This window comes from Salvia hispanica, chromosome 3 (assembly GCF_023119035.1).
Source record: "Salvia hispanica cultivar TCC Black 2014 chromosome 3, UniMelb_Shisp_WGS_1.0, whole genome shotgun sequence".
In the NCBI taxonomy this organism is placed as follows: Eukaryota; Viridiplantae; Streptophyta; class Magnoliopsida; order Lamiales; family Lamiaceae; genus Salvia; species Salvia hispanica.
Genome location: NC_062967.1, coordinates 1,823,093 through 1,836,053, shown reverse-complemented (window position 1 = coordinate 1,836,053; position 12,961 = coordinate 1,823,093). Strand labels below are relative to the sequence as shown.

Here is a 12,961-nt window from a genome sequence, read left to right as displayed (position 1 = left end):
GAAAAAGTTAGTGGAATGTGGGTACTACCTTTATATACTAATTTTATAATAAAATGTGAGTAGGAATGAGTTAGTGGAATATGAGGTCCACTACCAAAAGTGGTAAAAGTGAAATAGGACAAATTATGTGGGACGGAACGATATGAAAAACTGGGACGAATTATCTGGGACGGAGGGAGTATTAACCAACTTAATAAAAATATAAAATATTACAAAAATAAAACCACAACTGTGTGTAGTGTGTTTTTTTATGGTTGTAATTATCCAATGAGTGAGAGCCGTTGGATTGGGATTAAATGGCATTTGAATTTCGAAAGAGGAGGAGGTGGGGGCCCACGCCCTTCCCGCTCGTGTATTATTGGGACGAAATTGCCCTCCAACATTGAAGGTAATTACGATATTGCTCAGATTCGGACATGGATCCTAAAAAGGCACGACCCGTTTGTAGTGGACCATGAAAAGGTACAAAAAAGATTGGTATCACTTATTTTATTAATTACTGTTTATTTTATTATATTATGCTATTAGTGAGAATAAGAACAAGAGTGTTGTAATTTGCAATGTTGAGTAGACACAGAAAATCACTAAAGTCAGTGTAAAAGTAGTGAAGATCTATGTTGTCTTTGCATATAAATCCACAACATTTGCTTTGGATCCCTCTTTGGAGCTCCCATTGTTTAGCTCGTATAATCGAACTCTCTCGTCTCACGTTAATTGAGTCGTATTCATATCTGATATGTTATAAAATATGAGAATTGAGTATTCCTTCTTGCATAAAGCATATTTTTTTATCTCTTCAATTATCTATACAGTTTTATTACATTTTTGGAGTTTGTGGCTGATTTTAAAATTTGTGGGATAAATCTGAATTTGACCGAAATTTATAATTTTTCTGCCAATTTATCCTTTATTTCTTGGCGAAAAGAAATATCTTACTTAACATGAGACCGAAGAAAGTGATACTTTATCATTGAATCCATCAATTTATTTGTTTTGTTCATAATGAAGGAAAATTTTCTTTTGAAGCTTAGAGTTTAATTGATTTAAGAGGGGGAAAGGGGGCAATGATGTATAAGAGGGGGAAAGGGGGCAATGATGTATAATGAAGTACCTCATAACCAAAAAATTTATAGTAATTGTTTTGTATGAAGGAAAATTTTCTTTTGAAGCTTAGAGTTTAATTGATTTAAGAGGGGGAAAGGGGGCAATGATGTATAATTGACTACACATGAAAAAAATACTCCGATGTATAAAGTTTTGACTTCGATTTATTGCAATAATGAAAAATGATATTGAAAATCTGAAAAAATATGTAAGGTATTTCACTTTCAAAAATGGGGACCTCTTTTCTAGTGTACTTGAACTGCCAAAATCAACCAAAATTATTGATGTAACATTACAAGAAGCCCCAATAATTCAAAATTAATAGAACATGATTGTTTATAATATCCGTGATCGATTGTACGATGTGTTTTTGGTGAGTTGCTGTCAATTTCATTGCATTAATAAATTTGAATTCATAACATTTTAATTAATTTATTCAATAAATAATTGGTAAAATACAATAAAAAAAAATAAAAATAATTTGGGGTGTGTCGTTAATATAAAATGAGACTCACCCCAACAGATAGAGATAAACTTATAAATATAATTAAAATGAGAAAAAATAGAACCATATTGACTGTGGACGGATGAATGGAGTATAATGTAACTAATTTATTTTTTAACTCTTTTAGGAAACATTACTACAAACTTATATATCTTGAAAATAGTTAATGTTATTAGAAAAAGTTAAGTATCTAAAAAAAAGTTAAAACTAGGGGCTGTTATTATAATAATGTTATTGGAATATTATTGGACTTAGCTAATTCTAAGTAGAGTTTCAATAGAGTTTAGGCCCAATCAAGTTTTCTAGTAGACATTTAAAAGTAAATAGGGGACCATCTTTTTTTATTAATAAAACAATTTTATGGAATAAAAGAATAACAAATAAAAAACTACTTTCCTCATGTGCATTTAATTAAATTGTTCGATTTGAACTAAAACATAGAATTAAATTGAAAATTGGTAGCACAGATGTTGAGACGCAGAGAACTTCCTGTCACTTTTGTCTTTAACCATTTCTTTTATTATTAGTCACTATTTTTTCCACACTTTACCTTATTATATAATTAAAAAATAATTTGATTGGTGTGTCAGAATCCCAATTTGGTCAACACCATGTCTTCTTCCTATATCAAATTCCATAACATATCTAAAGCACTGATATCTACACAATATAATTATTTATTATGTGGAGTATTGAATAATAAGACAATTAACACTATAAATACATCATTATTTATAATAAAGATACTTTGTTTCTTTTCCCGTGTAGGAAAATTATTTATAATATTTGAAGAGAGATAAAACAAAGTTAAGTAGTAATTAACTTTCTATAACATTTTTGTGATTAGTTCAACATCAAAGACAAAATTATAAGATACTCCAATTAACTGCAATTAATTAATTAATATATTAATTGCTTTTCTTTTTAGTACTACTACAATGATAAAATTCAAAAAGTGATAAATACTGTATTTATTGTTTTTGAAGATAGCAACAGTCAATGATTCTTTGGCAGAATAATAAACAATGTAATGCCTACATCCCAACAGATTCCATGGAATAATTATTTTTATCATATTCATTGTTCAAATCTATTATTGTTGGTGGTTTTATATATAATACTGTTTCCACTATGAAAATCGATAGAAAAATCGATAAAAATAAGGATGAATAGGTAAGAAAGAATATCAAAAGTATTGTACATACCTAATTTACATTAATATGCAAAAAAACCAAAGAAATTATAATATAATTGAGGTTTGTGTTAAAATGACAACGCATCTTAAAATGGCATTGTGACACCACATATACAACAATATTATAAACGCTACACAACAATCTATAGATTGCTGTATAGCGTGTTGGATATTGCTGGACGAGAAAAATTATTGTATACAGAACAACATATTGCTGGCCGAGATTTTTACCTTTTTTTTTGCCACATGACAGCTTATTATTCGTCTACGTGTACAAATAATTGGCTAGAAATGATGGTGTGGTGTTATTTTAAGAGGTGATGACACCTAACATTCCCATATCATTGAAGAATCATAAACGATAAATAATTTACATAAAATATAAAATTAAAGCAGGCAACACAGCTAGAAAAAAGACATAGATCACTATGGATGTAAATATATCATTTCAAAAAATTTACCAACCAAAATTCCAAATACAAAAAAATTATCAAAAAATTTATGAACATATCAAATGTTAATATAGTTTTTACTAACGAATGTAGCTACTAATTCATTTGTAAATCTTCGTCTTTGTCCGAATCGATCGATGATGTGCTTTGCCTCGAATATTGTATTAAGCCGCTATGCGACTTGGGATGGTACGTCATAATCTTATGGCCCTTCTCGTCGTACAATTTAAGGTCGTCGTCCTCCTCCTCTCTCGGAACCCTACATCGTTCCCCTAAGATTATCGTCTTTTTCCACACCGAATCCTCCTGATGTTTAAAATACTTTATCCCTAGCTTCTCCGTGGCCGCGGCGCCCGTGCTCATCACGCGGAGGCTCATGCTCGACACGAGCTTCGCCACGCCGGAGTTTGACCGGTGGTGGTGGGGGGGGGCCACGTTGCGGTCGATTGAAGAGGTCCGCATGGGGTGGCTGTCGGCGGCGGACGTGTGGTGGTTTCCGGCGCCGGCGCCGGCGGGTGACGCCGGCGGCGAGTGGTGGTGGCGGCGGCGGTCGGGGGAGCATGGCTTCTCCTCGTCTTCGTCGTCGTCGTCGTCATCCGGGAAGAAATTGATGTCGGATATTATGTCTTGGAAGAAATCGTCATCGTCGGCCGGCGGCGGCCGTTTCTTGCGGAACAAAGCGCCGCAGATGTGTGAAACTGTTTGGAATAATATTGGCATGAGAAAAAATGATTTTTTAAAAAATTTAATATCTGTTTGCACTTTGCAGGGAAAATATTAATATGGGAAAGGGAGATTAATTTGAAGAACTTAAGGATTTTTTTCTCCCCATTTGTTTTGAGGGAAAATGGATGAAAAGTTTAAAGAATTTGCAGTGTGGACAGAATTTTGATTGGATTAAATGTGTGTGAGATAGAGAAATGATTTGAATTATTTTTAGAGGTTTGGAAATTGTATTTTTTTTTTTTTTTGGTTTTTAATTACCGAAGAGGATTGCTTTAATTCAGGTGAAAGCAGTGGCCCAAATGGGGTGGCCTTTATTTCTGCTACAACATTAAATTTTGATGGCTAAATTTAGTCATTGTCAATGAAAATATATTACTCCTTATTATATGCAATAAATGCATATTTTGTTAATTGCTCTAGTTTATTAACTTTTTTTTTTTTTTTGTAAATGGTAATACTATTGTTTAGTTTTTTAGACTAACAACTCCTTTTGAATTGAACACATAACAAAAAATACTGTAAATTGAAATATTTTGGACTATAAATAATGGTGGATTAACATGTTATATGCTCCATATAGGGTTGGTTTAAAGTGAAATAGTTTTTATTTAATATAATTAACAGTAGTATGTTATAAATAATCAAATAACAACACCAACACTAATCCAAATGATGAATTCAATAGAAAAGGGATTGTCTTTCACATCTTTGAACAGTTAAGCAAACAAAGCAAACATACACAGAAACAGTAATGAAACTGTACACTCTTTAAAGGTATTGAACCGAATTGTAATAGCTCAAGCTTAAGGTTTTGCTTTCGCAGGGGGCGGTATCAAATGGTGCAGCGTGTTCGCTTGGATCACGGTGCTTGGGTTCGTGTCCCTTCCACGGGTTGAGCTCGACTGCCTGAGGCCGAAGCTCCTTTCGACCCCGCTTCGTGCAAAGCGTCTCCAAGGCCTTGGGAGGTGTCGCATCAGCCTCGATGAAGATACAAGCAGGATCACTCCGAGAATGATGAAGAGCCTGTATGAGACGAAGTTAACTAAAGAGTCCGAATGAGAGATAAAGAGATGAAAAAAATGTGGATTTGGCTACCATCCGAGGAGAAGCATCAGGCGAGACGTTGGGGCCGAAGGCAGCTGCTCGCCAAGAGCAAACATGCCGGCAAGCACGCCAGTCACGATCGAGGCAACGGCTGCACAAGTGGACACGACGATTGCCCTTCCGTGCTTCAAACCACGTGTCTGTTTAGAACAACAGAAATGAAGAATATGTTGTACAGTTGCAACGGACGTACAAGATCAAATATGAGTGGTGTTTCACGTTACCTGGCAGACAAATCCGGAGCCACTGCACATTATGCTGATTGAGACACAAATGGGAAGCAACAACTTCGAAGATCCTTGCTCCAAGAACAGGAATCCCATCTTTGATATCACAGATGCAATCCTGCAATTGCGTTTCGTGGATTTCTTTTTTCGTAAGATGACGAAGATTAGAAGAATCCGATGTAATATATATTGGTTGAGTTCAAGAAAATACCCAAATAGAATGCCGGACTCCAAGCCATAAATGATCTCCTCGACCACTTCGTATTGCATCTGCAAGGTCGAAAAGCAGGCTATTGAGATCCATAAGACTAAATAGTAAAACACTTCATTAAGACGATCAGAATGTTTAAATATACCAACTCCTGTTCTCTTCTTTGTCGTCTATACACACGCAGCCATCCATTAAGCAGAACCTACAATGAACAAACAATGTAAGGTCAGTGGTCTGCACTTGATGATGGAGACAAGGAATAATCTTTTGAAGATCAGCATAAGATTTTCAGTAACAAAGAAACAAGTAATCTTTTAATTATGTAGGGTGGCTATTTTAGAAATTTGGACAGTCAAAATAAGCAATTTGAACATATCACAAATTGGAATCAATGAAAAAAGGAACAACCATATGATGATAGTGGAACCAGAATCATACAAGTTACAGGTGCCTACGAAAAATTGAGCAAATTCTATAATATTCAATTATGGAACAAATGGTAGCATATGTGTTACTACAAGTTTATCAAAATTATCTGACATGAACTAATGATAATTAGAAGCTGAATAAGGTAAGATACCTACAAACACGAGCGCAACAAGAAATACCAGCCATGGTAAATAGATAATCGAGATGGACGGTGCCTTTTGCTCTTCTCCTCCAGCACCAACACCTGGATGCAGAGAACGCAACAAATTAGAGATAAGATCGTAAAACATAAGAGATATGAATCTTACATCAACTTACATTACCTATGGTACCAATACCAGCCAAAGCAATTCCAATCCAGTCAATGGCATTCATGATCTCCTTCAGATAAAAATGAGAAAATACCGAGAGGATAGCAAGCCCACAGCCAGAAACAGGTTGAATCACCGATACCTACATAGACAAAATTTAAGTATATTGAGTCACAATCATGATCTGCAAGGCTAAATGAACGAACAAGAGCAAGTTTTATAGGTCTTACAGGAGCCTGAGATAGTGCGAGCAACATCAAGACGGCCCCAAAGATATCCATCAAGAAGCCTATTATCCAAGCACTGTTAGAAGCATATGCTCTTATCACCTGAAAATTCAGATTCCCTTGCCATCACTATTCTGCTTCGTTTGAATTAGATGCGTTGTGATAATATACATATATTGATCTACACACGAAATGACAAAATTACATGCCAAAGAAGAGCATACAGTGGAAATTTCTTCCCATATTTCGAGTAGCTACCAGATTCTTATCAATGAGGACAGCAAGAGCTACAACACAAGTTTATCCAATTCCTTACTTCAAAATCAATGGCTACGAGGGTGTTCCAACCACACCCTTGTTACCAAACTAGTCGCTTATATCCGTAATTGGAACATATGCAGGAAGAATTTCATCAAATACAACCTATGAGCTAATAAATGTGACACTACTAAATTATTACAATTGAGATCATCAATGGTCCCGAATCGTTCATCGAAAGTCTCCCAATAATCGATATACTCGGTTTGTAATCAAGTGATTTGGCAATCACAAATGTATACCAATTACATACAGACATGCATAGCCAAATTAACCAAGGAAAATCCCCCCAAAAACGATAATAAATCGAAAACTTAAAGTCTTCCACATAAATCAGCTCATTTCAACCAATGAAACTACAATTACATACACACACACACACTAACATAGAGAAACGCCTATTACTTAGCACATTGACCAATACAATGCAAATGCAATCGATAAGACTGGATAATTAGATAACATTATTTTCATGCCCAAAAATCAAATTAACCAAAACCGATTATCATCACCCCCAATTTTCACGCGTCCAAAATCAGCTCAGAAATCAATTACACAGAAAACAAACAAAAACAGCTAGAATAGAATACCTTGAGCTTGAAAGAGAGAGGTGGGAGAATTAGGGTGCCCTTTTTCTGAAGCACTTTGCCAATGTTGTTTCCGGCGGTAGCCGCAATCGTTAAGCAAATCGATTCCCACATCTCTCTCTGATTCAATTTTTGTTGCGAATTTGTTCTAGATTTGTGCGTGCAGAGAGATTGATGCAATCGCGCATGAATGAGGGGAAAAGATGTTGTGAATTGCGTGGATTTCGAAGCGCAGCAAAGATCTCTGTCGAATTTTCACAGATCTCTGTTGTTTTCGGCTTTGACAATTTTGATATTCCTTTGATATGGAATATGCGTTTTCTCTTTCGGTTTCTGGGAACCAAAAGCGTTGCTTTAAAGTAACGATTTTTGTAAAGGGATTTAACAGTAGTTGTGGTTACTCAATTGTCAAAGTTTGAGTTTGCCATTTAAATTGGTATAAAAATTACTATAAATTCTTTCGATCCAAAGTAATCAATAAATAGAGCTCAATTTGATTTTATTTTGTTGCACTTAATCCTATAATGTATGGATACATTGGATATAATGGTATAGAAGTACTAGTATATAATAAAGCTATCATTAGGAATTTTCATACCAACCACCAACTATCACAGCACAAAAAAATATCATCGTGCCCGTAGGGGGATCGCAGTTAGTTTGGAGGGGGGAGGGGGGAATTCGCAAGAAAGGCCGAGGAACGATTTCCACTACTAACGTGTAGTTGGCACACCTCTCAGGAACAAGTGTGAGGCCTTGAGAGGTGAACTTTTGGCAGGACAGTGGGTTACGATCATCTCCTTAGCGAGCCACTAGGTACCCTGATTGAACATCCCTCGCAATAATATCGAGCCGGAACGTGAGGAGCCCTTAGGGTTAGAGTTTTCAATCTTTTTGCCAGAGAAAAAAAATATCATAATTTTTATAAAGTTGGTGTGACAACAATCAAATAACTAAATTCAAATCATATTAACACTTGTGTATAAGTGTGCATTTCATCTTTGCAACCGAAAACAAATATTAGTCACATATATACATATTTTGTCAAAATTTATAATCACCTCAATTTGAACAACTCCATAAGAAAGTAGTATTTTCTTATAAAGAATCTCCACCAAGACTCTCATGCAAAGATAAGTCTGAATAATACAAATAGATGAAAACTCATAACGGCCATTATAAATAAAATTGCATAACCATTCATTTTAACTCATGGCTCTTACCAATATGGAGTAGTACTTAATTAGTACCAAAATCATCAAAGATGTGATGAAATTTCACAATAATATTCGTAATACAACTATAAAAATTAAACACAACCACATAAACTTCACCAAGCAAAGTTCTAATTTTCTAAAATTATTATTACAAGCGAAATAAAGACTCACTCACACACTAGCCTTATGATCGACTCGAACTTCAAATCTATTAGTAGTTGAACTTACCAATATGCTTCTCATCGAACCACCAATCTATTTGTCAGAAGAGAAGCGTCTTAACCAATATAGCGTACTTCGTCGCCCCACAACACGAAAAGGGGCAACTATAATCGCAAAAAAAAAAAAAAAAAAAAAAAAAAAAAAAAAAAAAAAAAAAAAAATCACCACCAACAACCATAAACTATCTGAGTGTATCTATTCTTGAACCATCTAACACTCTTTCTAACAGAGCCTTTGAGCTTGCCTTCAACACAATAAACCTTGTAGCTAGCAACCCTTCTCTTCCTCTGAAACTCGGGGTCATTGAAGCTCCAGCATTTCGGCTCTTTCTTGAGCTTCCGCCGTGGCGTAGAGTGGGAAGAAGTGCTGTAAGACCTGAAGTTGGCTGGTGGTCCATCATGATGAGGTTGAGTTTGCATTTGGGCATTGTTGAATGACTTTGATCTGTAGTTTGCCATGCTTTTCTTGAAGTTTTTTTGATGGGTTGGGGAGAAAGGTGGAGTCTTTGATCTGGAAATGTGAGGTTTATGAGTTTTTTTTGGTTGGTTATTGATAGGTGGGAGGAGAGGGAAAATTGGGCCCAGGTTGGTGTGAATATGAACTTTTGTGTGTGTGTGTGTGTGTTTTCTTTGATTTTGAGAGTGTTGAGTGTGGAATTAGAGTCTTTGCTTGGGGTGATCAAATTTTCTTTTACTAATGTTTGTAGCCAAAATATCTAAGAGAAGCTCAATTTAAATACTATTTCCATCGTCCTTATTTAAGAGTGTAATTTAGCTAGGGCACGAGTTTTAAGAAATTGTTGAAGTGTGTAAATAATTCAAGTTAGATAGTGTTTGTTGGAGTATGTAATAATTGAAGTGGGGTAGTTGAAAGTGGGATCCTTTTGACTTTTTGTATGTTTAGGATTTTGTTTGTTTTATTTTTATGAAAGTAATGACATTTGAGTGTAAATTTCATCAACAATTAGATTAAATTTTATGTCCAAATATAGTAAATTCTAAATGAGATTCTTAAACTGGGACGGATGAAAATGACAAAACATGATTCTTAAACTGAAACGGATGCAGCAGTATAAAAATTGTTGGTTGATTTTCGTCGATTAAAATTTAAACCTCTTTATATTAGTTTTTGATCGAATGCCACAAATTTGAATATTATAAATCCCCACTAGATATGATTGTATTGAATGTAGACTTGAAAAATATAACGTCCATTCATTTTATTTATTAGATTGACCATAATAATATGATGGGAGTATGATGTAGTAATTGTTATTGTGAATTTGTGATTACTGATTAGTCACTCTCACAATTTGTGGGTGGGAAAGTCACTTTTGAGGATTGAAATTATGTGTAATAAAAAGTAAATGGGCCCAATCATAATAAGCCTTATTGCTAAAGCAACTCTATAGTCATAATTAATTTTCTCATAATGAAAAGTCATGAAGATAAACATTGTATAAATTGATAACGAGATATAACCAATTTATTGGATAATCAGGGTGGCGTGACATTTGGAAGTTGGTGTAACAAATGCTATAGACCAAAAGTTGTAATTCCAGAACACTGATTTAGGATGAATATAAAAATAAATAAATCTGGGAATATTAAGAAACAGGTCATGTGCAATATGATATGACATTATTTAGTATAGTATATTATTCGATCATGTTTTTATCCTAAAAGTCCGTTAGCTATTTGCATATCATCCAACCAAAAAATCATTGTTTGGTTGGAAAAATCCAGAAATATTGGTACAAAATTTGACAGAAAGCCTAACCAAAGTTATAGGTCTCCAAAATTTATAGTGACTCAACTATAGTATTGTAGGGTCTCACACTAAACTCAATTTTGTCCTGATTTTCCCTAAACCCTAAAGCCGAACAACGGGTTAATCGAGGGAAGGATGGGAAAAGACCCGTTCCCCGGCTCCCAAAGCATCCTTGTTTGTGTTAGTAACTAGAACCGGTATGCAAGTGGACGAGCGGAAAAAAACATGATGACAAGCGAAGATCGTCTCATACTGAATGAGGGAGAGACTAAAATAGCAATTAGCATTGGATGGCCATACAATTCAGAACACAGAATCTCAGAATTCCAACATCAAACAATAAACTGTGAAACAGCAGTTTGAACGTAGCCCCCATCGATGGTTCGTCACACATAAACTAGCCTATGAAATAAGATTGGAACTAAGCTGAAACAAGGGGCAGTAGCCTTAGACCTCATAACTCAATTACAAAAGGTGTGCAATGGTACCTGGAAAATCCTCAATTTCGACATTGTAGAACTTCTTTATGTTGGAAAGTAGGTGTTCGTCATCGTTGGTAACAAAGTTTACGGCCACGCCCTTCCTCCCAAGCTGCCCACTTCGTCCAAGTCGATGCAGGTAGGTCTCAGGTTGAGTCAGCAAATCATAGTTGATGACAAGAGAGACTTGCAGCACAGGCCAGCAGATCAGTGGAGATGAGGACTTTGGAAGAGCCAGATCTGAATTCTTTCATGATGATATCTCTAGTGTTCTGGACCATGTCACTGTTGGTGGAAGAGACTGTATGGTCACGGTCGCGCATTTTGTTAGTGAGCCATTCAACCTTATGCTTCGTGTAAACGAAGACGATACTTTGAGTGGAGGGTTTCGAATTTCCACACCTCCTCGTCAACGTTAACATAGAACTGCTTGATACCCTCAAGTGTTAGCTCGTCACGTTTCACAAGAATACAGATAGGCTTGTTCATATACTTCCTTGTGATTTCAAGGGCTTCTGGTGGCATGGTGGCAGAGAACACACCAACTTGAATCTTAGGTGGAAGCAACTTGAAGATATTTTTTATCTGGATGACCACAGTCCACTTGTTAGAAACAAAGCAATTAACTTAATAAAGCATAGATATATCAGCCATAAGGAAGCAGGAAAAGTTAGACAGTCGAAAAACGAAATGGAGTGCACTTATATTCTAATGCTAATGTATCTGCTTGGTAGAATCGTCGAATACGAAGCAGACCTGATCCTTGAACCCCAGGGAAAGCATTTCATCTGCTACATCCAAAACATAACATTTTGATGTGATCAGGGCACAGTCACTGTCTTCTCCTCATGTCAAAAACACGACCCCAGGAGTACCGACAACAACATGAACTCCACCAGAGAGAATACGCTTTATCCACGGTGCCTCCAACGCAAACGTGAACCTCAACATCAACATATTCACCTAGTGCTCTAATGACCTTCTCAATCTGCCAAGCCAGCTCGCGAGTGGGAGCCAGAACCAGCGCCTGGCACTTAACCACATCGTAGTCCAGCTGCTGCAGAATTCCACAGCAGAAAGTTGCCATTTTCCCAGTAGCAGAGTGAGCTTGCTGAATCACATCAAGCCCCTTGCAGAAAGGAACAATCCATTGATGCACACACAATTGAATTATGTATAGGATGTATATTGAATTCAATTGTTTATGTACCAACAAATCACCTGCACTATTTCATTCAAAACCAATCAACAAAAGAAGCCAATTACTCACAGCTCAATACAACCGTCAAATTGAGAACCTTCCCGTTCCAGCCATGGCTGCGAAAACCACAGAAAAATTCATAAAACAAGCACATTAATATCATATGTATACAGTACACCACTCAGCAAACTATTCACCAATTGAATAACATATAACTGAAGCATCAATGGAGATATCAATCAACTCATCTATATCAACTGCAACCAAAGTAAAATTGCAACATAAAATCATTATTGGTTGAATCACATTCCCAAATTTACCAAATAGCAAAAGCAAACACAGAGGTTAATCAAAATTGACAACAAAATTTCCTTGAAATACAGAATTTTGACAACAAAATTTCCCCAATTCCCATACTCCCTCATCTACTCGTCGTTGTTCATGAAGAGAGAAAACGTTGGCCAGCGACGTCGTTTTAGTGAAAATGTGAATTTCGACGTCGTAGTAATTGGGCCATTGAATGAGCCCATTACTTTCATATAGGTTAGTTAAGGCCCAATTGAGATCCATCAATCATTTCGCGAGAAAAATTTAATAAAGAAAAAAAAATGAACTTACAAATTTTTCTTTATATTTGATTCAATAAATAATGCTCCTAGTAACATTTTTATTTTAT

The 12,961-nt window shown here is 35.7% G+C and overlaps 1 protein-coding gene and 1 pseudogene across 1 annotated transcript; both read right to left on the bottom strand.

Annotated features, from left to right (window-relative positions):
• Positions 1-4,643: 4,643 nt before the first annotated feature.
• LOC125212272 (probable magnesium transporter NIPA9) lies at positions 4,644-7,721 on the bottom strand. Its single transcript, XM_048112386.1, has 9 exons — positions 7,400-7,721; positions 6,495-6,593; positions 6,277-6,406; positions 6,109-6,197; positions 5,670-5,726; positions 5,525-5,583; positions 5,311-5,431; positions 5,078-5,226; positions 4,644-5,005 (listed from the first exon to the last, which is right to left on the bottom strand). The coding sequence occupies exons 1-9, from the start codon at positions 7,508-7,510 to the stop codon at positions 4,786-4,788; spliced, it is 1,035 nt and encodes a 344-aa protein (XP_047968343.1). The 5' UTR covers positions 7,511-7,721; the 3' UTR covers positions 4,644-4,785.
• A 3,124-nt stretch (positions 7,722-10,845) lies between these two features.
• Positions 10,846-12,735, bottom strand: LOC125216540 (annotated as a pseudogene).
• Positions 12,736-12,961: the final 226 nt, after the last annotated feature.

What these genes read in the sequence shown, in the direction of transcription:
- LOC125212272 (XM_048112386.1), bottom strand. Translation starts at nt 7,510, where the DNA reads ATGTGGGAATCGATTTGCTTAACGATTGCGGCTACCGCCGGAAACAAC. An exon ending in AAAGAAGAGAACAGGAGTTG is followed by an intron (nt 5,584 to 5,669) that starts GTATATTTAAAC and finishes TCGACCTTGCAG; the next exon opens with ATGCAATACGAAGTGGTCGA. An exon ending in GAGTCCGGCATTCTATTTGG is followed by an intron (nt 5,432 to 5,524) that starts GTATTTTCTTGA and finishes ACGCAATTGCAG; the next exon opens with GATTGCATCTGTGATATCAA.